General features: G+C 36.3%; 2 protein-coding genes and 1 pseudogene across 2 annotated transcripts; all 3 read left to right on the top strand.

Annotated features, from left to right (window-relative positions):
• The first annotated feature begins 1801 nt into the window (after positions 1-1801).
• LOC148122306 (olfactory receptor 8G3-like) lies at positions 1802-2765 on the top strand (annotated as a pseudogene).
• Positions 2766-13941: 11176 nt separating this feature from the next.
• On the top strand, positions 13942-14877 carry LOC125388815 (olfactory receptor 8G1-like). Its single transcript, XM_048417136.3, has one exon. The coding sequence runs from the start codon at positions 13942-13944 to the stop codon at positions 14875-14877; it is 936 nt and encodes a 311-aa protein (XP_048273093.3).
• A 7002-nt stretch (positions 14878-21879) lies between these two features.
• LOC125388808 (olfactory receptor 8G17-like) lies at positions 21880-22812 on the top strand. The gene has a single exon (XM_048417127.3). The coding sequence runs from the start codon at positions 21880-21882 to the stop codon at positions 22810-22812; it is 933 nt and encodes a 310-aa protein (XP_048273084.3).
• The last annotated feature ends 4716 nt before the right edge of the window (positions 22813-27528 follow it).

Raw genomic sequence — 27528 nt, 5'->3', positions numbered from 1 at the left:
ATTTTTAAAACCGAGTCCTTAAAGAAACTTCTATTATCCCAAGTCATGGAGATCGTGAGGCAACAGTTCCTTAGGTCCTGTCCCTTCATGTGTTTCAGGGTGTCATGGATGGAGTTGATATGTGGGAGGACCATCAAAGCCTGGAACATGTGCCTGGATGGTGACTGAGTTGACCATTCCAGGGCTCCATTGGGACCACCCAGTTCAGTCAAGGGTCAGGGCCACCTCTCCTATGCTCACACCATCAGGGCCTGCTCATCAACTCACATAGTGAGGGTTGGAGCCAGCTGTCCAGTTGCAGAGTCTGTCGAAGGGTATAGTTCTCCCAAGTCCATGGAAAGTCGGAGCCAGATATTCTACTCCCATGCCACTGGGACTATATACTCCAGGAGGAGTTGGTCAGCTTTCCTGTTGATGCAGTCTGCAAAGAGCAGGACCAGCTATCTGATACCTAGGGCACCCGGAACAGCTCTCCCAGGACCCCTGGGAATAACCTGGCCATGGACACCATCAGAGACCCTGGCATAGGCCCATGGACCCAGTCATGGCTCTCAATTCCAGCATGGGTTCACACATTATCATGGCTTTTGCTAGCAGCTCAGGCCACTAACTTCAGTATGGCACTAATAGGCAATAACATGGTCCACCATTGGCATATGAAATTCATTCAGTTGTAACATGGGCCATGGACATCAACATAGACCCAGATGAGGTATCTAGCACCCAACCAAGGATACAAATACTACCTTTGGCAGCTGCACAAATCTGGACATCACATGACTTCAAGTGTCTTGTTCCTTACTGTCCTCGTTCTTCCTGTCCTCTTCTTTCCACAGTGCACAACCAAAACCCACTACTCTATTCCTACTCTCCTGTTTCTTCTCTACATGGTGCTCACTGTAGTGGCATCCAGCCTGTGGCTGTCTTTCACCTGCAAGTTCCCAAGGCACCAGAAAATCATGATGTTTAGGGGAATTTTCTGTTTAAATTTTCTTAATAAAGATAGATGCTCTATTCAAATTCTACAAACTTTATAAATATACAAAATGACCAAAATAGAGAATAGCAAATATTTTATGTCAAACTTCTTCTTGTAATTTACAAGTGCAAATATTTCTAAGATTGTATCATTTCAATCATGAAGTCCAATTTATTCAGACCAGCCAGAGTTAGCAGTTTATCTGATGGAGGCCACGGCATAACTTTGAGCCATCGTGTTCATTTCCTAAATATTTTCCAGTCTAAAAAATATGAAAATCTATCATTCATTGAAAATCTAAAGGGGATAAAATTGGTACTCTCAGAAAAGTGGTAATGTTCCCTTCTTCAAGAGTCAGTTGGGCTGTGTGCAAAGTTGAGACACAATTTTGATTTGGGATTTTAATGGTAAAATGGGTCAAAATTAAAATTCCTACTCTGTATATGGATTAGTTCTATGTTAATAAGTCATAGAAAACATTGCAAAGATTCTCTATTATAGGTAAAAAGAACATTTAGTCACTATTCATGATGCAAATGTGTTTTAATATCTTGTGATATAGAAAAAACATCTAATTCAGTGTTTGTAAGGATTTCTCTGGTCTCTCTTGATTCTAAGATCTGTTTTTCTGTGTTATACTTTTGCCCATGGGTCATTGATTGTCCTACATAGGTAGTAAAAGAGATAATACAGTATGTTACCTAATCTGAGGAGGGATGAAATAATGATCTCCACATGATTTCTAAGCACACATGTGCATGCATACAGTTACTCATTCTGTGAACTTTCTCTCTTTAAACTTCTGACAGGAAAGGGGATGCTGGAAATCATTCAGTGGTAACTCTCTTCATTCTGGCTGGACTCTCCAAGAAGCCAGCTCTGCAGCTTCCTCTCTTCCTCCTCTTCTTAGGAATCTACATCATCACAGTGGTGGGCAATGTGGGCATGATCACACTGATTTGGCTCACTTCTCACCTGCACACTCCTATGTCCTATTTCCTCAGTAATCTGTCCTTCATTGACCTCTGCCATTCCATTGTCATTACCCCCAAAATGCTGGAAAATTTTGTGAAAGAGAAGAACATCATCTCCTACCCTGAATGCATGACTCAGCTCTACTTTTTCTCTTTTTTTGCCATTTCGGAGTGTCACATGTTGGCTGCAATGGCATATGACCGCTATGTCGCCATCTGTAATCCTTTACTTTACAATGCCGTCATGTCTCATCATCTCTGCTTCTGGCTCACAGAGGGAGTTTACACTTTGGGTTTTATTGGGCCTCAGTTCACACAGGTTTCATGTTGAGACTCATTTTGTGCAAGACCAATGTGATTAACCACTACTTTTGCGATCTCTTTCCACTCTTGGAACTGTCTTGTTCTAGCACAAATATCAATGAATTATTGGTCCTTTTCCTAAGTGCCTTAAACATCTTCATTCCTACCTTGACCATCTTCACTTCATATATATTTATTATTGTCAGCATCCTATGCATTCGTTCAACAGAAGGCAGGACCAAAGCCTTCAGCACCTGCAGCTCCCACATCTCTGCTGTTGCTATCTTCTTTGGGTCAGGAGCATTTATGTACTTACAGCCATCATCAGTCAGCTCTATGGACCAATGAAAGTATCATCCGTGTTTTATACTACTGTTGTTCCCATGCTGAACCCATTGATCTACAGCCTGAGAAATAAGGATGTCAAGTCAGCTCTTAAGAAAATTCTTGATAGGAGTGTACATTCAGGAAACGATACAGATTTTATTAAAGTTGATATAGACCTTTGATTATCTTAGATATGGCATTTTAAGATTCATTTTTTTAAGTTTTGGAAATATCTACCACACTTTTCTATGTTATAAATCTCAGGAATTTACTTTGTGTCAACGTTTTGTGAAATTTGATTGCTATAATTAAATATGAAGAAATAAGTATTAGTAAGTCAAAAGAATTTTATGTTTCAAAGAAAATTCTTTTTGTAATGCAATAATAGAAGAATTCTGTGCTAATTTATTTTTATGTAACTTTTCTTTGTAATTTTAAACAAATAATAGAAACATTTCTAATCTTTATTATCAAAATGCATTAGAGAAAAGTTATATCTGTTCTGTTAACATGTGTGGCCCCTTACTTTCTAACATCTTTATGTCCTTTCTGATTTATTTGATTTTAAAAGCTTATGTATAGGTATGGTTGATTATATCTTTGATCATAATGTCTATATAATTATAGCTTATTCAGAAAATTTGTTGCGTTCATCCACTATTTCAAAGATCATCATCTCTTTCTGAAGTTGTCTTATTCTAGGACTTCTTTCAATAAATTATTAAGTATCTAGTTTGCTATATTTAACACATTTGCCTCATCCCTGACCCACTCTAGCTTGTATATAGCTTCAGTTATAAAGTTCCTCTTCACTTAGTCAACTACAAGCAGATGTAAATACTCCAACAGGCACAACTCTCACATTTCGGCATATTCATATACTTACATTCATGATCAATCAGTTTGTTTAAACAAGGATTCGTTTTGTCTGTGTTATACTCTTGGCTTTTAACACATAACCCACTTTAATTTTGTATGACTCTATAAACTGTCTGTAACTCTAGTCCAGAGGATCAAAGCTTCTCCTGTGGACTTTTTGTGCACCAAGTTTGGATGTAAGCCACATATACACAAGTAAGAAAAACGCTCGCACACATAAATTAAATAAATAAAAAAAGAAGTCTACAAGTACTTGGAACTGTGAGGTAAAGAGGAACTCTTATTCACCCATGGTTGGACTAAGCTAGTTCAGCCATTGTGGAACATATTTGTCAAAAGTTTTCAGATATTTAAATATATAGCTTTTGTGTTAAGATCCAACAGTACTAGTCTTGAACATATATCCAAAAACAATAGTATTTTATTTAACTGCAAAAATATACAAAATAATGAGATTTTCGCCAAAAGGATGGCTTTGGAAAACAATATATTAAGTGTTGTCCATCTTACTCTCTCTCTCTCTCATTTTCACATCCAAATCATAGTTACAGATATATGTTTATTTTGTGCCTATGAGTACCAGCATAGCCATTGTTTTTCTCTTTATCTCTGGTAAAAACATTTTGATTAAAAAACAGCTCCAAAAGTTAAGTATTAATCATAACCTCATTATTATTAAAGTGTATTGAAACATTGTAAAGGCTGACAGATAAATAGATGTAAGTCTAGAAACAGTCTTCAGTGGCTGAGGCAGGGAAATGGTGATTTGGTGCACACACTTGTCAATCTAACTAAAAGTTATCAAAAGATAAAATCGAAAAGGGTTTTGAATAATGTGCAGAAATCAAGAGTGTATATACGGTAAGAAAATCATACATTTTCTTCAGTATAATAACTGTAATATTTTTAAACTCTCTAGTTTCAATATGAGTAAGATATAACTGGTCAGAGTATGTCCTGGCTTGTCCAAACCTGTTCATTATAATGTGGTTTGACAAAGAAAATCAATGGCTAGATGCTTATAAGAAATGCAGACTTTTAAGATTTACTAATCTGGTTGATCGCAGTTTGTTTTTGTTTCCTATGATGACTATGTGCAAATATGTGCCTATAAGCTGCAAGTTTATGATGATAGAAGTATTTCATCAGTTTTTCTTTTATTATTCTTGTTACACATATTTAGAACTGTACAACAACAACTTGCTGAGTCTCTTTGTTATTGCTTGAGTATATGTGGTTTCAGGCTGATCACTTTTTCTGGACTACCAATTTGGAGCCTAATACAAGAGAGATGCTAATTCTTTCTTCTTTGGCATCATTAGTTGTCTACAATTATTTGTCTAAATGCAGGAACCTACACTATTGCCCCATTCTGAATTAACATTTCTATTGATATTGCCATTGTTCTGGTTTTGTTTATTCAACCATTTCTGGGAAAAATTGTTTCACAGCACATTTCTTCTATTGTGTTTCTTATAATCATTCTGCATCCTCTTCTGATTTGTGCTTTTGGCCATACATGCAGGAGCTATGATATAGATGTATACACTGGAACTTAGTTCCCCAGGATCTGCATATCTTTGTACAGGGTCTGGTTGTGGTTTCCTGAGATGGTCTCTATTTGCTATAAAGAGAAACTTATTTGTCAGGGTTCATAGATACACATACCAGTGAATATAAGAATGGAATTTAGGATGTAATACAAAGTGTGTTGCTCTGTTGTAAATATTGGTGGAGTCTCTTCTGAGATCCACAACCTCACTATCTCTAAGATGTTAGCTAGGTTTCTGATGCCACTAATGATTTCTTTCTTGCTGAGTTGTTCTTATGATCAAGGAGAAAGCTATTTGTTATCATTAGCATGTGGGTGCCACTATTGTACATTTAGAGATACCTTGCATGTTTGTCATTGTTTTGGTTCATTTGTGCCACAGATGGGTAGGACAATTAACTGTTTCACTCTTTGGGCAGTTCATACTTGTGTTTTCTACTACAATGGAAGTTAGACTGCAAAAAAGAGGCTTTCAAATTAGATCATCTGTGTCCTTGTAAATGGTTTCTTCTGTAATAGGGACTCATATTCAACCTGTGAGAGGCAACTAAGGGCAGCAGAAATAGTTTGTATTCTTCTAGAATTTATTTGGACTAGTCTCACAAATCATTAAGAAGATGTGTCTTATGCCTGGTGCTGGTTTTTTTTTTATTACTTTCTGGTTCTTGTGGGGAACATTGTCAGAGTAATCGAAATAATTCCATGTATTTGTACGGAGTGTGTGTGTGTGTATGTGTGTGTGTGTGTGTGTGTGTGTGTGTGTGTGTGTGTGTATTTGCATATACTAATCAGTGTATAATTTAGATAAATATAAAATTATTCTCTGCTTCCCTTGGGCTTTACCACTCAGCCTTGGTGTTCTTTGCACCTCCTCCCACCTTCTTTTGTTCTTTCCTCCCTTACCCCTCCCAAGTTGGAGCCCACTTCCACTTCATTATTTTTCAATTTTCTGAATTTGAAAATGGGGCCTGGGACATGGAAGTAATTTTAGTGGTGGGAGTTGTGATGGATTGTAAGGAAATAAAATGGGTAAAGTGTTGTAATTATATTTTAATGAAAATGCTCTAAAATTTATAAACAAAATTAAAAATTAATTTTAAGGTAAAAATAACATGGAAAAGAATGCATAAATTTTTGAAGTAAAAGTGATAGAAAAACCTGAAGGAGAAAATAGGAGGAAGTGATATAGTTATATTTTAAAGAAAATACTTTAAAATTTTAAAATAATTTTAAACTTAAAATACTAAAAGGAAAAACAAATTTGTGAGGTTACAGTGGAATTAATAGGAGGAGGAATTGGGGGTAGAATTCATCATATTATATGCATGCATGAGGTTTCCAAATAAGAAAAATAAATACTATGAAAGAAAAGAGGCCATGTATAAGAGAGGCAGCAAGGGACTTCATAGGAGAAGTCAGAGTGAGAAAAAAGAAAGAATAAATGAACTAGTTATAATATAACTTAAAATAATAAAAATAATAATTATTAAAAAAGTAAAAATTAGCCTACTGGGAAATTGCAAAGGCAATTACTCCTCTTTTAAAGCATCTTGTCCCTGAGCACTGTAAATCTTTGGAGAATGTAGTTTCATGTTATTTGGTAGCTGAGACTATAAACTCAGGATAAATCATCAGAAAAACACAATAGGGACCACTCTTGATAGTATGAAGGTGAATGTATGTGCTATCTTAGATCTGAAGAAGCTCTTCGGGGTGCTAGCTTTTGACTAAACCAGTATCAATAAGCTGAGACTGAAGACTAGGTCTTGGCTTTTATCTCTAAAGATGGTAGGATGCTGAGTACATGTGATCCCTAACATCAGTATCTATGATTTTGCATGTAGCAAGAAAACTTTGGCTGTAAGATTTTCAGAAAAGAAGGGTGAGTGTTCATCCCAAACTGTGATGAAAGAACCTACTATAATCATTTTGAGTATTTGGAAAAATAGTCCTCAATATCTTCAGTTATTCAACTAACTCACGAAGTTATTCTTTTATCTTTCTTATTTTTATTCAATATTTATTTATCTTTACGTTTGAAAACTCTGTCTGCACTGACTAAACCATGACTATCATCTTGACAGTAAGTGGCACCAAACTACATCTTAATTTCCGGACTATGGTCTCCTCTGTAAACGGGATCCTTTTAAGCTCTAGTTTGCTGAGTACTTTTAAAATGTTAAAATTTTAAATGTTTTAAAATTTTAAAATCATGAGCGGATGTTGAATTTTAGCACATTTTGTCACATCTGTTAAGATACTTGTATGTTTTTCTCCCTTGGTGTGTTCAAATGGTAGATGACTTTATGAATGTTTGTGCCTGCATTTGGAAGTTTTCTCAGGCTATGAAAGCTTATCGGTTTTGAGTTTTAAAGATCCTTTTAATTTATGTTAGGTCTTGATGAACAAATATGTGTCCTCTGAGATGTCTTTATTTTTTTTCTTTTTCCTCTCAAATTCTTTGTTTTTACTTCATATTTTAAAGCTGAAGCAAGAAAAATAACTGGCTTTGGGAGTTCTGTGCACATATGAAAAATTTATTGAGGACAAGATTCATTTTAGGCCACAGGGATAGCAAGCTGTTTTTTTTTTTTCTTTGAGAACTGTGTTCACATCACTTTTCTTTATTTCAACTCCTATTATGCCTGCCTGGATCTCTTCCAAATTCATAAAATCCTCTTTAAGTGTGTGTGTGTGTGTGTGTGTTTGTGTGTGTGTGTGATGGACATAACCAGATCTGACCACCTTGGAATGGACAACCTTTGTGGGAGACAGTTCTTTATATTTTTATCTAACTATACATTTTTTTCTGCTCTCCTGTTTTCCTCCCCTCCCCTTCTACCCATCTCCTGTGATGCTCGAAACACTTACTCCCAATTTACTCAGGAGATCTTGTCTTTTTCTCCTTGCTTTGTAGATCCATGGATGTCTCTCTTAGGGTTCTCTTTGTTGTCAAGGTTTTATGGGAATGTAGCCTGTAGGTTGTTTTTATTTTTTTCTTTGCTTTACGTCTAGACACAAAATTTTTCTTAACATTCATAGGATGTGTGAGCTGCATTCCCCTTCCTGAAGGTTCAGTCAATTACCAGGGACTGGAAAATGTTTGTAGGATGCCTTTAAGTGAATTTAAAAACAGCAAAAGAATTACTAGACAGCAGAAGAATACATTGGCTAGACTCTGCCATTTACAAATAATAGATGGTATTAAAGAAGAGACAATTGGCCATTATGAGTTTCTGCTCATATAATCTTTTATGTCTATCAGATATAAGGAAAACATTTAATCATGGGGAAGTACACCAAGTTGTAGGAGCAGGGCCCGCTTGTTATTCCTGGCCACCTGGTCAGCTTAGACCAGAAAAAAACACACAGAAATTGTATTCATTAAAACACCCAGTAGCTCTAACTTCTTATTGGCTAACTCTTACAATAATTTAAGCCATTTCTATTAATCTGTATATCGCCACATGGCTGTGGCTTACCAGGTAAAATTCCCAGCATCTGTCTCCTGAGACTCCATGGCTTCTTCCTAACTGTGTCTCCTTTCTCCCGGGATACCATTAGTTTTCCCCACTTACCTAAATTCTGTTTTACCCTATTAGGCCAAGCCAGTTTCTTAATTTATTAACCAATGAAGGCAACACATAGACAGAAGGACCTCCCACAACACCAAGCTTGGTTTTAATTCATAAATAAAAATCTCATATGTTTAACTCCATAAAACATTTTGTGTGTGTGTGTGTGTGTGTGTGTGTGTGTGTGCTGAAATTCATTTAGTTATCTTATATATAAGACAAACAGTAATTTGGACACCACTTTTTACAAAAATCAAACCTTATAGTACAGTATTAATTTAGTACTCTCAGTGCTGAGGGTTGATGATAAAGTATTATTTTTGTTTTCAGTAATTAAATTATTAAGTTTCTATAAGAACAACAAACAACGTATGAACAGTAAAAGCACTGAATTTCCTAACATATAGTAGTCTGAGATTGAGCTAGGGTGTTTTAAGAAGCAAGGGTTTGATGGTGCTGCATGGTGTAGTAGCATGTGCATGCAAAGTATGCATATTATGTGCTCAGAATCAAGGCTGCAGGGAAAACATGTGCAGTTCTATATGGGTAGGTGCTACCAGACACACCTCAGACTTGTTACATGTTTGATTTTGTTGCTTTTTGGTCACTGTACCATCAGAAAACCTTGCTGCTGTCAGATTTTTGAGACTCACTCGTTGAGATATTTGACCTCATATTGGTTTGTGAACCGTAGTTTGAGAAGCTGGGATTTAGATATATCTTTAGTATTCGTAGAAAGAGCTGGTTGCTGTAATAGTTATTTCAGTCAGTTTACCCACACTCTGTAGTTTACTACACGTGTTTCTTATCCTGTGCTCCATCACACTTAAATAGAGGTTGGATCAGACAGTGATCCGTCCTGTAAGTATACTGATAGGTTTTCACTTGTTACTAGCTGGAACATGGCAGGTGTCACCTGTCGTTATAGCCATAAACACACTTCAAGTGTTTATTAATGTTTTGTATTTCTTCTTTGAAAATTATCCATTCACCTCATTTTGACCTTTTGCTTATTGGGTGATTTGTTTTTTTTATTTTTGCAGTTTTTTTATGGATTGTAGATAATAATTTCCAGTCACATATTTAGTTCTCAAAGATTCATTCTGTAGCCTCAGTCTTCACTCTGCTCATCATTTCCTTTGCTGCTGAGAGACATTTTAATTTCTTGCAATTCCAGTGGTCAACTGTCAGTTCTTGGGTCATTTCCTGTGCTTTTGATTCCTTTACAGAGGGCCCTTCATATGCTTATTTTTTCACCTAGCACTTTCATTCTCGGGCTTACTGAGGGTCTTTGATGTATGAATTGTTTTGTATGGGGACAGAGAAACAGATTTGCTTTCATTCTTTAAAATGTCAATGTCCTGTTCATAAAACATTTTTAACCTGAGTTTTCAACCACAGTGAACATCATTCTGGTAAAGAAGAACAATTACAAGAGCCAAATAGGTAGTTTTAATGTCGATCTTCAGTGATTTTTGTTTTCTGCAGGTCACAACTAAATTACAGACTCACCTAAATGGCCATTTTCAAATATCAGGTTTGAAACAACTTTGAGAACAGGTAACAAACAGATGCTCCAATATTTTTATTTTGTTTTTATGATAATTGAGGAACAAATTTTGTTTTACATACAAATATAATTTTCAAGGTTCTACAAAAAAACTATGAAGATTATTAAGTATAATAAAATATTATTACAAATATAAAATACAAAATATATTTATCACCGTATTTTTTAATTTGGTTGGGAAGCCATCTGAAATTATATGCCTCTCAGACTTTAGTTTTTGTAACCTCACTATACAGCCCTATTGTGAATGTCTGTAAGCTTTTCACAATTATTTTTATTTATGTATATATTTATCTAAAATTTTATGTTTGTGTGTTTTTGTCTCCATGTATATGTATGTACTGGGTACATGCAGGACCAGAGACTACAAAAATGGATAAAAATGCCTGCATCTTGGGAGTTGGTAAATTGGTCATCAGGTAGTGATACTTCTCACTAAAGCTGAAGACTTTAGTTTAACTCACAAAATTCATGTTGGTGGAAGGAAAGAACTAACTCCCTCATGTTGTCCTCTGACCCCAATGGGAGCACTATCATGTGAACACAACACACACATGCACCCACAAACACACGCACATGCACACATACTAAATCAAAATCTAATAAAGACTTATAATGTACATAAAAAATAACTGGGTCTGCTGAACATGAATGTTTAAAATGAAGTGACAAAATGTTGTCATGAAAAAAGCTACTGCGCACATTTTTGTACACATCATTTGTCAGAAAATGGCTGACATTTTCCTGGATAATAATTGTGGCACAGACTTTTCAGTTGCAGTATGAAAATCTTTTTAAATTTAGAGTCTATTATGATACTGTTTCTAAATTAGTAGAGCAGTTTTACACTGTACACAGATCTGTTTAATATCTGAATACTCCTTGCCAATAGTTGGCATTGTCACGACTATTTTAACTTATTGTAATAGAGATGTGCATAGGGTGTACTTTTTAAATTTCATTAACGGTTAGTGACAATGTATACTTAATATTTTCTATTGATTTTTTATATCACCTTTTTGTAAGCTCTGTTACCTTAAATGCTAATAATTATAATCACTATATATGCAAAAGTGATTCCTAAGTGACTAGGAAGTGAATTATGAAAAATAATAAATATTTTAAAACTAAAATTTGTCTTCCTAGTACAACAAAATAAGTCTGAAGAAAACTTAGAGATAACCCAAAAAAGTTGAAGTTAAAATATCTGAAAGAAAATATTAAAGAAATTATTTAATGTCTAAAAATAACTTGTTTTCTTATAACGAAAATATATAAACAAATTTACCAATTAAAGACAAAGCTAAGCAAAACCTGTAACTTAAAGTGATTAATTTAAAAATTGTTAAAATTGAATGTTTTTGAAGAAAATGAAATTTCCATCCCAAGGTTAAATCAAAACACATTAAATATCTTAACAAGTAATAATTTAAGTTAACAGAGCATAATATTAGGGTCTGGATTTCCTCAGTATGTTTCTGCTTTTCATGCTATGATAATTCACAAGTAATGACTGCTTTAATATTTGGTAGACTATTAGTAACAGCCACACTCAAGAATTACTTGCTTTCTAATTGACTTACCACATCTAACTATTTACTGTGAAGGTACCATTTACTTTATACTGTTATTAGCTCAAGACATAAAAAAATAATAACAAACAAAAAAAGGATGACTGGTAAATGATTGGATTTGAGTAAGAAGACAGGTGCGTTGACATTGTATCTCACCATTTAATCATGGAATCAGATACTATTAAAAATCAGTTCAGAAGCAATAGATGGCCTATTTGCAGATTTGTCTATTTAGTTGATTGTATTATGGCAGAAATAGTCATTATTTAAATTTAATAATATTAAATAGCAAATACCATCTCTGGGGTGTGTCACTACTATTGCATTCTGGAACTCTGATTGCCTGCACTGGGCACACACAAGACTGACTCAGAGTTGCAACTGAAGCTTAGCCCTCAGTGCTGAGTTCATGGCTACTGAAAATGCCTGAGTGAGAAGCAGATATTGTCTTTAGTTGTGTTCTCATCGGTGAGCTCTCCAAACTCAATTGGACAATTTAGAACCACAGTCATACAGATGGCTTTGGATAAACTTAGTGTATGATACACAGATCAAATCAACAACACAAGAATGTGGGAAAATTAATTCTATAGATGACAGGGAGTAGGTGATAGAGACATAAGAAAAGAATAACTAAAGCATAATTTTACATGTATGAAAATGAAAACTACGAAGCTCAATTAATAAAAATGTCAAATAACTATTTGGAAATATTGGCTTTCACACACACACACACACACACACACACACACACACACACACACACAATGTCTGAAAAGAAGAGCTCTGCTCGTTCCTGAAAGAGTTTGGGATAGTTAATCCCATGCTTTCAGGAAAGGTTTCTTTCAGATTGTCAGTCACTGTTACTTCTTGACATAGACTATAAGTATTAAGATTTGCAAGCATCAATATAGTTTTTTATTTAATTTAAAAAATTTTTGTTAATTTAATACATGAGTTCATTTCTATTCACATATTCTGCCCACAAATTTCTCTTTCACATTTATCATACAGACACATACACATGCCCACAAACATATACACGTATATATCATATATGTACACGCATATACAAATACATGTATGCATGCATATGTGCATACATATACACAAATCCACTGAGACCATTCAGCATTGTTTATATGCATTTAGGAATAAACACTTGGGTTTATATAACTTCTAGAAGGTTCAACCCTTTACAAAACTGATTCTGCCTCTCTCACCAATCATTAATTGCTGTGATTCTTTATCTAGGCATAAAAGCCTGATACTATTTTTGACATCTTCTTGGCATGTCAACTGGTGTTGTGCTGTTATTGTTTTGGGAAAAACAGTTAGAGATATCTTGGGTGTAGCTTTCCTGTCATTACACATGACACTTTCTTAGAGTAGACTTCCTGGTCTTCCAGTTCTTATAATCTTCTTGTCTTGTTTTGTTCCCTGAGTCTTATGGGCAGATGTCATGTTATAAATGTGTTGCTTGGGGATGGGAGCCTTGTAGCTAGTTATCTGTATTTTGATATGTTATGTTTTCTCTAATGGTCTCCATCTGTTACAGAAAGAAGTTTCTTTGATGTGAAAAGTGAGTTAAATATGCCTGTAGCTGCAAAAATAAGTATTTCAAATACATTTAGAAATATATTGGGTTAAGAAAATGGAATTAGCAGAGTATTAGGTTCTCCTCTAGGGCCTATGACTACATGAGGCATGAGAACTGGGCTAAATTACACTACCCGGCCTGGTTTTGTATAGCTCTTAAGTCCAGTTAGATAGCTGTTGGCTAGCACCAACATTTCAGTGCCCCAATTGCACTCTTGAGGACATCTTGCCATGCTTTCAATTGTTATGGAGCAAACATCTGTAGTTGGTTTGAGACTATTGCTTGGTTTTCTCCATTGGTAGCAACCAAAACACCTTAGGATATTTTGAGATGTGGTCCTCAAGAGGAGATGCAAGCTTTAACTCACTAAAATGTTTAATCTTCTCAGAGGTAGTATTTTATGTAGTATGTATTCTAGGTTAAAAAATTAATTATTAAATTAAAAAAGTTAATTTACATATATTTCTGTAGGTTTGACTATCATAAAGAGATTCAAATCTCATGTAGCTGAAAGTTATATGTAGACAGAATTTTTTTATATGTTAAAAACAATAGGAAGAACTGTAACAGAGTTACATTACTTTCTTTTTCAGATTTGAACAGAGGATATGGCAGCAGGAAATCATTGTATAGTGGATGAGTTTATCCTGACTGGGCTCTCAAAGAATCCAGGTCTTCAGCTGCCTCTCTTCCTCCTCTTCCTAGGAATCTATGTGGTCACTGTTGTGGGGAATCTGGGCATGATCACCCTCATTGGGCTCAGTTCCTACTTGCACACACCAATGTACTATTTCCTCAGCAGTCTGTCCTTCATTGATCTCTGTCATTCCACAGTTATTACCCCCAAAATGTTGGTGAACTTTGTGAAAGAGAAGAACATCATCTCCTATCCTGGGTGCATGACTCAGCTCTACTTCTTCCTCATTTTTGCCATTGCAGAGTGTCACATGTTAGCTGCAATGGCATATGATCGCTATGCTGCAATCTGTAACCCTTTGCTTTACAACATAACCATGTCCCAGAGGGCTTACAGTTCCTTAATTTCAGGGGTGTATATTATTGGTGTGGTTTGTGCATCAGTTCACACAGGCTTTATGATCAGAGTTGAGTTCTGTAACTTAGATGTGATCAACCACTATTTCTGTGATCTTCTTCCCCTCCTGAAACTGGCTCACTCTAGCACTTATGTTAATGAATTGTTGATACTATGTTTTGGTACTTTTAACATTGTTGTCCCAACTTTAACTATTCTTACTTCTTACATCTTCATCATTGCCAGCATCCTCCGCATTAGTTCCACTGAGGGTAGGTCTAAAGCCTTCAGCACCTGCAGCTCCCACATCTCTGCTGTTGCTGTCTTCTTTGGTTCTGCTGCATTCATGTACTTACAGCCATCGTCAGTCAGCTCAATGGAACAAGGAAAAGTGTCTTCTGTGTTTTATACCATTGTTGTGCCCATGCTGAACCCCGTGATCTACAGCCTAAGGAATAAGGATGTCAGTGTTGCCCTGAAGAAAATACTAGACAGAAAATCATTCACATAAACTAAACTAAGGTTTATTTATTAGTATAGAATTATCAGCTGATAGATGGTTTGACCCCATATTGCTCATTTTAATCCAGTTATTAATATTTAAATACTAATAACATTTTATTATATTGCATTTTGATAATTGCCCATTATTTTTTCTTTATGTTTTTCTTTTTTCTTTTTTTGGCTTTTCAATACAGGGTTTCTCTGTAGCTCTGGGGACTGTTCTGGAGCTAACTCTTATAAACAAGGATGGCCTTCAACTCACAGAGATCTGTCTGCCTCTGCCTTCTGAGTGCTGGAATTAAAGGCATGCACCACCACTGTCCGGCTAAACACATCACTATTTATTATAAAAAAAGTTATTATATATACATCATAGAGACTCTAGTAACTGAAATACTGAGGATGGCATCAACTTACTTAACTGACATGAATCCCATCAACTTTATATCTCTTTGTACAGTTGGTTATGAAAATTTTGTTTCTTATTTTCAAGAAAAAGGATATGATTTTAAATGATTTGCCATTTAAGTTCAAATTTGTGTACTTAGAACTATAATGCTTGTAATTTATAGTCTGGAAATCTCTACTCTGAAAAAGTCCATTTGCTGGCCTATTCTTCAATGAATGATATGTGTTTTTTAGTATATATTATTTCAGACACCTGATTTCAATTTTCAAAATTTTTATAGATACCTCTATGTGTTGAGCTTGTTCCAGTATCCTTGTGGTTTCTCCATTGATCATTTGAGTTTGCACTTCTGAGATTTAGCCAAACTCATTGTGACTAATAAAACTAAGCAGAAATTACTGTTTGTAAAGCTTTGGCTGTCCCAGTGCTAGAATTGTTTGTCAAATTTAATACACCCTTAATGATTTCCTTATTCTTTCATGAAATATTTAGAGATGCTTCTGATATTCGCACTTTGCCCATTTATTAATGGTTTGATATCACTACAAGGAGCTACCACTATATTTAAACTAGATTTAATTCAGTAAAGTTTTGCTAATCAAATTTTTTTAAGTTCATTTGTGTCCATGTTTTAAGGATACATTAAATAGTAAAGACATTCTGCTCTATTTTACATAAAATTTAAAAGGTTTAGTCTTGGGCAGAATTTCTTTGGCAAACAGGTCCAATTGAGATAATGTATGATTTCTAAGTTGATTAAAACCTGTTCATAAAGAAATCCTTAAAGTGACACTTAGTTTTTCTTGGTTATCAAGTTTGTAAACTATAAACAACTAAGTTTGACACTTCATGTTTCAACAATGTAAATTTGTGGAATAGTGTTAATTACAACAAAACAAACCCTCATACTTCTGAAAATTATCCATACCCAACGTAGAACATAATTCCACTATGATAATATCAGGAAAACTTGTGGTACATATTCAGTGACATATATGTAAAATAAACTGGAGTAAATGTGGCAAAAAGCAGAAAAACACTAAATTACTGAAAACCACAGTAACCTAGCCAGCTTGATCAAGGACAGATATTTTGCACTTGATCTTATCTATCTATCTATCTATCTATCTATCTATCTATCTATCTATCTATCTATCTTTCTTTCTATCTATCTATCATCTATCTGTTTATTATTTATTTATATAGTTACTTAATTTTGGTGGGACTAGCTAAATACTTAGATTATTCTCCAGTTAGTCTACTATTTTTATTCACAGGCTTTTAGATCCTCCACATTAAGGTTTTCCAGGACCTCAGATGAAGGGAAGAGAAACAAAATGCTCACAACTCTAGAGACTGCCACTGGGGACTCTGAAACTATGCTATGTGTCAAATTTAACACAGCATATAGTTGAATCTCACTGTAACAGCATATGTCTAAGCATTCATGATCTCTGTGGATCTAAGATTAAGGCAATTATCATTTCAATCTATTGTGCATTGGTGGAAATAACAAACTCAACTACAATAATAATATATGTATACAAATTAATGATATTAGTAAAAATAAATAAAAATAAAATGTAAATCAAGAGCTCAAGACTTCTTGAAAATGGGATATGCAGAATAAGTGGAGATAGGCACTATACATTCATGTAAATATCACTAACTTTTAATTGTTTCTACTATTACCCATATAATATTTTCAGATTTTTTTGAAATTTATAGAATTTCTAATATCTCACATAAGTTACTGACTTACTAAATATACACATTAGTACAATTGTTTCCTGAATTACGAGGCTATGTATGTCTGTTACCTATAATTCTTTCCAATGCAAATTAGCACCAACACTATATTAAGTTTTTTAGAACATTAATCTGGTATACAATATTGAATGGCATAAAGTATTAACTCTCTTTTATAGGATAATTTTTAATATGAGAACATACTATTTTTGTTGCTAATAGAAGAAAATTAAGGAACAATTTAGGAAAACAAAATAAATTTATCGTCATAGAAGATAATTAGGATAGTTTTACAAAGATTTTAATAATTTGAGAATTTGGATTGCTCTGGTTTCTAACTATTCAAGTTATGAAATAACTCATCTTATTTATTTATTTATTTATTTATTTATTTATTTATTTATTTAAAATTTCCACCTTCTCCCAACCTCCTTTTTCTCTTCCCCCCACCCCTCCTTCTCCTGTCCTAAGAGCAGTCAGGGTTCCCTGCCCCATGAGAAGTCCAAGGTTCTCCCCTCTTCATCCAGGTCCATGAAGGAGAGCATCCTAACAAACCAGGCTCCCACAAAGCCAGTCCATGCAGTAGAATCAAAACCCAGTGCCATTGTCTTTGGCTTCCCAGTCACAGCCACATTCAGAGAGTCCGGTTTGATCACATGCTCCATCACTCCCAGTCCAGCTGACCTTGGTGAGCTCCCATTAGATCAGTCCCACCATCTCAGTGGGTGGACACACCCCTCGTGGTCCTGACTTCCTTGCTCATGTTCTCCCTCCTTCTGCTCCTCATTTGGGCCTTGGGAGCTAAGTCCAGTGCTCCAATGTGGGTCTCTGTCTCTATCTCCATCTATCACCAGATAAAGGTTCTATGGTGATATGTAAGATATTCATCAGTGTGGCTATGGGACAAGGCCAGTTAAGGTACCCTCTCCTCTGCTGCCCAAGGAACAAATTGGGAACATCTCCTTGGACCTGGGAACCCCTCTAGAGTCAAGTCTCTTGCCAACCCTAAAATGGCTCCCTTAATTAAAATATTTACTTCCCTGCTCCCATATCCACCCTTCCTCCATCCTACCCATCCCATTCCCCCAAGCTCTCCCCAATCCTCCCCTTCTCCCTTCTCTCTACCCATCTAACTCATCTTCTTATATAGTAATAATGGTGCCCATAATCTCCTTCATTTTGATCATTCTATTATTTTTCTGGGATTCTGTAAATTAGGAGCAAGTAAACGTCATTTTTAACTTGGGAATACTGTTAATAATAGTTTTGCAATCTACTAAGTACTGAATAGATTATTTCTTCTATTCTTTTAAAAAATACAACAAACTATTTTTTCATTATATATACCAATCCCTGTTCCCACTTTCTCCCCTCCTACCATTCCTTCTACCTTCATACCACTTACCCCCATCCACTTTTCAGAGAAGGTAAGGCACATTACTTTGAGGATGATCTAAGGTCCTCCCTACTGTATCTAGGCTGAGCAAGTTATCCATCCAATGAGAATGGCTTCCAAAAAAGTTAGTACAAGCAGTAGGGATAGGTCCTGGTGTTATTGCCAGTGGCCCGCAGTCGGCCCTGGCCATACAACTGTCACCCACATTCAGAGAGTCTAGCTTGGTCCTATGCTGTTCCCTTCCCTGTCCAGCAGGAGGTGGTGAGCTCAGATAAACTCTTTCTGTGGGTGTACCCATCATGGTCTTGACCACTTTGCTCATATTCTCATGCCTCCCACTCTACAGCTGGATCCTTGGAGCTCAACCCAGAGCTCTACTTTGTGTCTCTGCCCCTGTTTTCATAAATTGCTGGATTATGATTCAATGATGACATTTAAGATAGTCATCAATCTGACCAATCTGTCAAGACCAGTTCAGGCACCCTCTCTACTATTGTTTAGGGATTTAGCTGGAGTCATCCATGTGGATTCCTGGAAATTTCTTAGATTTATTGTTTAAATCCTTAAACATATAATAAACAAGATATAACTCATCAGCAAAGGCATTGTTCCTGTAAAACCTGGATTTGTCAGTGTGTGATCTGTCTATTGTATTAGCTAGAGGTTCCTAAGAACTATATAAAATCTCACACCCATCCACATCTACTGAATCAGAGTAAGTATTTTAACAAAGCTATTTAGCAATCCACATACTCAAAATCGTTAATTGGATGTGAAAGATAAGAAATGACAAGGACCAATTTGAAAAATAACTAGGCAGATAGGGAGTTTGTATTTATAATTACTTATTTTTCTCATGAGCATGTTTCTAGAATAATGAGAGTCCATAGGGAATGTTTATTTGCTGACAGACAGTACCTGAAGAGGATAAACTCATCTCAGTGCTTCACAGATGCTCTAGTTAAGACACATGTGAAATAAAATCTGCATTTAGTGATCCTGAAATATACTGACAAGAGATACAGACCTGGCTCACAGATACTGTTACCCTTGAAGACTTGGTCTGGCTTTCCCAATACTGACTGTAGAATGCTGGAAACATGCTTCTCCAAATTATAAGATCAATGCCATTTGCAGCTGGCAAATAAACTTGAAATTGAGAATTGGAGCAGAAATAAGGTGAGTGTGTTGGTCTCATATAACCACACAGGTCATTTAGGACTCTGATGTCTGGAGCAATGCCTGTCTTAAGTTAGGCAGAATCTTATTCTTCATTTATTACTGAAAGGACCTTCCTTTATAAACCTTCATTGTGGCATACTTGTATTTTTGGGGAAATAGGCAAATAAGTCCAACCTGTCATTTGGTTAGTAGGGTAGCTGACAGACCAAGAAGCAAGTGTGCAGTTCAAAACACTTACAACACTCTGAGCATGGTATAGGAAAGATGAATTTAATACACAATTATGGAGAATCATCCCATGTCAACCATAGCTTTAGAATGAGTATAAAAGGAAATACATATTTACCAAATAACAAAGAAAAAGTGCTTGATGACATTTTTCAAGTAGAATGAACAGCAAACTAAAACGTATAAAAATAAATGACTGTCACCTAGTATAGGAGTTTTAAGTAGGCATCTGCTTCCATCACAGATGGAGAAGGTGGGTAGTATGCATGAAGAATTTACCAGGACCAAGGAGACCAATGAGAAATCTGTGGTTTCACAAAATTAATGAATGGAGTCTTTTCTCTATATTTTGAAAGCAAGTTATCATCAGAGTTAGGACTGCGCAAGTCCATGAGCAGGGCTAAGTAACTTGTTCCCTTTTAAAATATCAAACTGACATAATTTTTCCTTATTGTTTGTAAAGAGTGTACCTTCTGTGGTATCAAACATCATAAACTGTCTTACAACACAAAAGCTGCATACTAATTATATCGCCTTAAAGATTTTCCAAGCACCCTACAACTTCTGGACTTTATCATGCCAGTATAATTTCCTTAGCAAGAACAGCCACACCTAAAGCTGTGAAATGTGTCATAATAGCTTTATATCAGTGCTTGCTAAGTTCATGGACTACAGAAGAACTTCAAGCATGTGCAAAACCTTGGGATGAGAAGCACAGCTATGGCAAATGGTGACCACTAAGAGGCCCATTGGTTCAACCATCAGTCATCATTTTGACCTCTTTGCTGTATTCCAATATAATAGTAGGTGAGCTGAGAAGCCATATCAAATTAGTTTTTAGGTATCACTGAGCAATAAGGTATTATGCTAACCTATAGTAATATACTATTATTTGTTATAAGATTTGTATTTTCATGAAGTCTGCATTTTCCTTTGCTTTTTATGAGTCTATGAATTTTATTGTTTCATTGAATTGGAGGGGGTTTTATATGAATTGTCTTTTCAAGATTTGTGAAGAATTTTTGTTTGAATCTTGAGGGGCATTGTATTGAATTTGTAGATTGCTTTTGGTAGTATGACCATTTTTACTATGTAAAACCTACTTACCTTGTGCATGGGAGATCTTTCTATCTTTTTTTTTGTCTTCAAATACTTGAAACTTTTAGCATGAAAATCTCTCACATGCTTGGTTAGAGTTAGCCCAAGATATTTTATATTAATTGAGACTATTGTGTAAGATGTTTCTCTGGGTTCTTTTTCAGTCAGTTTGTTAAAGGAGGGCTACTGATATATGTAAGTGGATTATGTATCTAGCTACTTGATTCAAAGTGTTTGTCAGTTGTAGGAGTTTTTCAGAGGAAATTTAGAGTCACTTATGTATATAATCATATCATCTTCAAATAAAAATAATTCACTTCTAATTCATTATGAAATTTTACTCTTTGAAATAGTTAATATATGTATTCACTTTGTAACAGAACAAGGAAAGAAACCTGTAACTATTCATTTTCTGTTTTGGCTTTTCATACCTTCTAATTCACAAAAGTTGAAAGGAAAAAAAGAAAAAAAATTGGGACACTAATAGCATTATTACCAGAATTTTGTCAGTAATTATCATTTGCTTAACAATTGGTTGAATATAGTTAACAAGAAATTTATTTGAAAAATCTCTTCCATTTATGAGTTAAGTGAAATTATTCTCTCTAAAATATTTTAAAGTCATGATTCAAACAAGCTACTTCATTTTTCCAAATATGTGTTTTAGTAAATGATGTGACTTAGAAAACACTAGGTTCAAAGATTTGACATGCTGATTATAGAAAATAGACAATATAAAGCTTTTCAACACTACAAACACAAATGTTTTTATAAAACATTATTAATTTTGAAACTAAAAGTTAGTAGATAAGTTAGATAACTTCCACCAAATGAAGTTTGTACAGAAGGAAGTGATCATAGAGAATTTTAGGGGGTTCTTCCAAAAGAAGAGCAACCATGTCTCTCAAAAGACCATATTTTTTGCTTTCAGAATCTGAACAGAGGGAATGGAAAATGGTAACCACTCCACAGTGACCAAGTTTTTTCTCTCTGGGTTAACTGACCAACCAGAGCTACAGCTGCCCCTGTTCCTCCTCTTCCTTGGAATCTACCTGCTCACAGTGCTGGGGAACCTGGGAATGATCATCCTGATCCTGCTCAGCTCCCATCTGCACACCCCCATGTACTTCTTCCTCAGCAGTCTGTCCTTCATTGATCTCTGCCAATCTACTGTTATTACCCCCAAAATGCTGGTGAACTTTGTGGAGGAGAATAATGACATCTCTTACACTGAGTGCATGATTCAACTTTACTTTTTTCTTTTTTTTGCTATTTCAGAATGTTACATGCTGGCTGCAATGGCATATGATCGCTATGTTGCCATCTGTAGCCCCTTGCTTTACAGTATCATCATGTCTCAACAGGCTTGCCTTTCTCTTGTTTTTGGAGTTTATATTATAGGTGTGGTTTGCGCATCAGCTCATGTAGGATGTATGTTTAGGATTCATTTCTGCAAATTTGATTTGATCAATCATTATTTCTGTGACCTTATTTCTGTCCTTAAACTCTCGTGCTCTAGTGTCTATGTTAATGAATTGATGATTCTAATTTTTAGTGGCATTAATATCATTGCCCCAACCCTGACCATCCTTAGTTCTTATTTTTTCATCATTATCAGCATCCTCCGCATTAAATCTACTGAAGGAAGGTCCAAAGCCTTCAGCACCTGCAGCTCACACATCGCAGCTGTTTCTGTCTTTTTTGGTTCTGCTGCATTTATGTATCTGAACCCATCATCTTCCAGCTCCATGGATGAAGGCAAAGTGTCTTCTGTATTTTACACCATCATTGTTCCCATGCTCAACCCCTTGATCTACAGTCTGAGGAATAAGGATGTCAATGTTGCACTGAAGAAAATAATAGAAAGATCATTCTTGTGAAAAATAATGTTTAAAATATCTCATTAGCTCTTAATCTGTGGCTACAGCAGGGTATGAATTGGATATGGTTCATTTTAGTCAGTCTATGTAATTTTTTCATCTCATAAGAGTCTATGATGTTATTTTTCATGGTCTTAATACTATTTCCCTAATATTCCCCGTCAGATCTTTTTCTTTGTTGTCATTGTTATATTCTTAGTGTCTGGAATGTATTTGCTACTATCAGCCCTTAATAATTTTCTTGATATTTATTTTTTTCCTGATATATGCACATGACAATCAATATATAAACAACATAGTTGCTGCTTGTTAACCATTCGGTGTTTCATTTAACATTTTCTGATATGATTAAAATATATCATATATAAATTACACAAATTCTTCTAGCATCTGTAAGACAACTGCAAGCCTTCTTATGTTGCTAGAGAAAGTTTTAAAAATATTAAAAATGAGTTTTTTCTGAAATATATCATAACACAAGTATGATAATACCTTTTAAATTTATTTTGTTATTTTATTTTTGGATGCATATGTGTATGCTTTTGTGCTAATGAGCATAACTCCATATACGTGGATGAAAGTGCACATATACATTGGAGTTCAAAGGGTAAGTTCAGGTATCGTCCCTTATGATATAAGGGTCTATATTATTATCATATCTATATTATATGATATAAGGTATTATCTATCTTGGTGTTGTAAAAACAGCATCCCTTCCCCATTGGCCACAGCTTAGAGCACATGCTATCTAGACAGAGCCTGTACTTCTCAGTTTCATGATCCTTGTCCTGGTCACCTGAAGAACAAAGAGACCTCTGTGTATACCCCCACAGACTTCTGGAGGCTACACTTAGAACACACTATCAACACTGGACATATTATTGTGCTAAGAAGCTGAACCTTACCCTTAACTTAACTAGAATGACATTTAAAAAAAACTTCTTGATTCTTGCAGATTTTACATCATGATCGTGATCCCACGTATCTTCTTGTCTTCCCACATCGCCCTCTGCCCTTAAAACTACCTCCCAAACAAAGGGAAAAGTAAAGGAAAAAACAAGTAAAGTAAACAAACAAATCAAAAAGCAGAAGAGGGAATGAGTTGTGGAGAATCTTGTTGTGGAAGCTGTAGTGTGGATCATGGGTCAGGTCATATAGCTCACTGTTTAGTTCTTTCATCTTTGCTTGTCAGTGTTCATGAGTCATTGGTCTGGTTCGATGCCTCTAGCATCTTCTACACCATGGAAAATGGACTCTCACTGTCATTGAGATCCTGCAGTTTTGGATCTTTACATTCTTCCCTTTTATATGCTCCGATAGTTTATATATAAGGTAGATGTTGGATTCCTGAGCCTGGGTGGTAGCTGGGTTGATCATCCTGCCAGCTTTCTTGTCTTCACCACCTTCAGCACTGTCTCAGCCAGCCCACTCTAAGCAGCTTGCAATAAGGAGTATGGCCAGCTCTCTTGCTTTCAGGCTCCTCAGGTGAGGCTCACCCACTCTTCACAACACAGGGTTCACTACACTGTCTTGCCCAGAAAAGATGCAAGGCCCTCTCTCTGGATAGCTGCAAGGGGTGGGGTGGGGTCATTTGGGTAGGAGTTGTAAGCTCTCCTGTTCTCTCACCTTCAGGGCTGCCTCACCTGCATCCCTGACAGCAGAGTTAGCTTAAATTTGCTTCCCTGCCAGGGTGAAGGGTCTGCTCTCCTCTGTGCTATAGCTGTTGAGGGGTCAAGATGACTTCTCCAACTGAGGCAGGCTCTCTTGTATTGACGGGTGGACATCTTTCCCTCATCCACACCACACCAAGACAGATGACAGCAGAGGGGAACTTCAGCTCAGTCTTCAGGGTTGGCTCTTCTCCATCCCTGACAACAGGGTCAGCCCTAGTGTGCTGCCCAAGTGAAGTACATATCCGTAGTGAAGGATGGAGCCATCTTTCCCTGTTGTGAGAGGGAAAGAAGCCCTCCTGCTTCTGTATCCAGGGAGGGGCAGGGACAGCTATCACAGGATCACTCAGCATAACTCTAAGATTTCAACAGGCATGGGAGAATCACTTCTGATATTCCAATTGCATATCAACACCCAGTGGCCCCAAGTCTGAACATTACAAACAATCTGACAACAAGAGCTAGTTCCAAGACAGGGTCCAAAGATACAGAGAAACCTTGTCTTGAAAAACGAAAAACAAAACAAAACAAAAAAACATAACCCTGTGGGACCCTCACCCCTTATTATCAGTGGGGCAAGAAGAAATTTTCTAGCAGAATATTTTCCCAGGAAGATACTGGTCTTCCCCTCTCCCACACAGGATATTCTGAGCACAAGGTCACTTAGCTCAGCCCAGCCAGCCACCTGGTACAGGCTGATAAAGATGGCCTAACTCAAAAACAGTGGCCTCTCTAAAAACAAGAAAAAAAGCTGACTTAACAGAATGTGAGGGAGCAAAAGTCCTTGTACCCATTCCAAAGCATCTTCAAAGATTCTCTTTGCAGTTATGCCTTTAAAAGCTTACCCCACAGAAGAGATACAACTCCTCTCTACCTTGTTGTCACGGGGATGGAGATGAGTTCCAAACATGTTTGTATTATGCTGATTAAACCCTGCTTATGACAGTCTGGGCCTCTCTGGTGGTCTCTCTCTGGGGGTCGTGATCTGGGCACAACAACCCTCTGACTGATAACAAAAACCTGATACTTTAAGAAATAACAGAGATTCCAACAACCAGACAACAAGGACTGGACCTATATTCAATCCAAGAGACACTACCAAGGACTTGACTCCAAATGACCATGTAGTGTGGGATATTTGTACACTGTTTGAAGAAGTATTGTTCTGACTGCTGTAATAAAAAGCTGAAAGGTCCAATAGTTAGGCAGGAGTGTAGGGGTGGGACTTCCATACCAAGGGAGAGAAGCTTGGAGGAGGCATGTAGATGTGTGATATCTTCAGCAAACTCAGAGCAAGTTGAATATGTCATACTAAAAATAGGTATTAGAGCTATGTGGCTGAAAGAATTTAAAACAATATCGATTAATTAAGTTATAAGAACTACTTGGGAAGATCCCCCAGCTCAGACTGTTTGGGCACTGGGAATGGATGGTGAGTGCAACATGGCGGGAGTTCCTTTATTTCAAAAGCCTGCCTACAGCAAGGTAGGCCTTTTGTCTGAGAGGTCCCTGACCAGCAAGGGAACCTGATCCTGTACCAGAAGATCCATTGGAGGGGTGAGTGTGTTACTGACCTGCAGCAGAAGCCCGAGAAACAGAACACAGACATTTCTCAACCCCCTAAACTTCTGGGTCAGTCTGCAGGGGCTTCTCTCCCCTACTACTGCCTCTCTCTTCCTATCTCATCCCTGCTTGTGCCCAGGCACCTCCTCCCTTCTTCCTCCCTTCTTTGGGGTCATAAATTCCCCCAGCTCAGCCTGTTGGGGTGCTGGGACCGGGTGGTGAGTGCAACCAGGCTGGAGTTCGTTTGTTTCAACAGCCTGCCTGCAGCAAGGTAGGCCTTTTGTCTGAGAGGTCCCTGGCCAACAAGAGGGCCTGATCCTGTACCAGAAGATCCATCGGAGAGCAGTTGAAGGAAGAGATGGGCAGGCGCCAATGTAAAAATTCCTCCAACAATCTGAAAAGCAACATGAAAACACCAGAACCCAGCGAATTTACAACAGAGGACTTGAACACCCTAATCCAGAAGAAGTAGAAAAAAATGACATTATGAAAGTGATAGAGTCCCTAAAACAGGAGGTGAAAAACTCCCTTAAAGAAATGGATGAGAAGAATAACAAAAAGTTTGAAGAAATGAGTAAATCCGTAAAAGATACTCTAGGAAAACAAGAAAAAACAATCAAACAGATAGTGGAAACAGTACAAGACTTGTAAACTGAAAAGGACGCAATGAAGAAAACACAAACCAAGGGACGCCTGGATATGGAAAATCTAGGTAAATGATCAGAGACAAGCATAACCAATAGAATACAAGAGATAGAAGAAAGAATCTCAGATGCTGAAGACACCACAGAGAAAATGAACGCACTGATCAAGGAAAACAGCAAATCCAACAAATTTTCATCACAAAACATTCAGGAAATCTGGGACACAATAAAAAGACCAAACCTAAGAATAATAGGGGTAGAAGAAGGAGAAGAATTACAGCTCAATGGCCCAGAAAATATATTCAACAAAATTATAGAAGAAAACTTTCCCAATCTAAAGAAAGATATTCTAATGAAGGTTCAAGAAGCATACAGAACACCGAATAGACTGGATCAAAAAAAAATCCCCTCGCCATATAATAATCAAAATATAAAGCATACAGAATAAATAAAGACTATTAAGAGCTGCAAAAGAAAAAGGTCAAGTAACTTATAAAGGTAAACCTATAAGTATTACACCTGACTTCTCTATGGAAACCATGAAAGCCAGAAGGTCCTGGATAGATGTACCGCAGAAACTAAGAGAACATGGATGGAAGCCCAGACTACTATACTCAGTCAAGCTTTCATTCACTATCAATGGAGAAAACAAAATATTTCAGGATAAAAACAAATTTAAATAATACGTAGCCACAAATCCAGCTTTACAGAAAGTAATAGAAGAAATATCACAAACCAAGGAATCTAACATTGCCAACAATGCCCACACTAACTCAAATATCTAGCGATCCTTCACCAGCACAACTCAAAGAAGGGAGTCACACAAACTCTACTAACAA

Source organism: Myodes glareolus, chromosome 4 (assembly GCF_982192425.1).
Source record: "Myodes glareolus chromosome 4, mMyoGla1.1, whole genome shotgun sequence".
In the NCBI taxonomy this organism is placed as follows: Eukaryota; Metazoa; Chordata; class Mammalia; order Rodentia; family Cricetidae; genus Myodes; species Myodes glareolus.
Note: the sequence above shows the minus strand (reverse complement) of the source record. Positions and strands in the feature narration are given on the sequence as shown.

What these genes read in the sequence shown, in the direction of transcription:
- LOC125388808 (XM_048417127.3), top strand. Translation starts at nt 21,880, where the DNA reads ATGGAAAATGGTAACCACTCCACAGTGACCAAGTTTTTTCTCTCTGGG.
- LOC125388815 (XM_048417136.3), top strand. Translation starts at nt 13,942, where the DNA reads ATGGCAGCAGGAAATCATTGTATAGTGGATGAGTTTATCCTGACTGGG.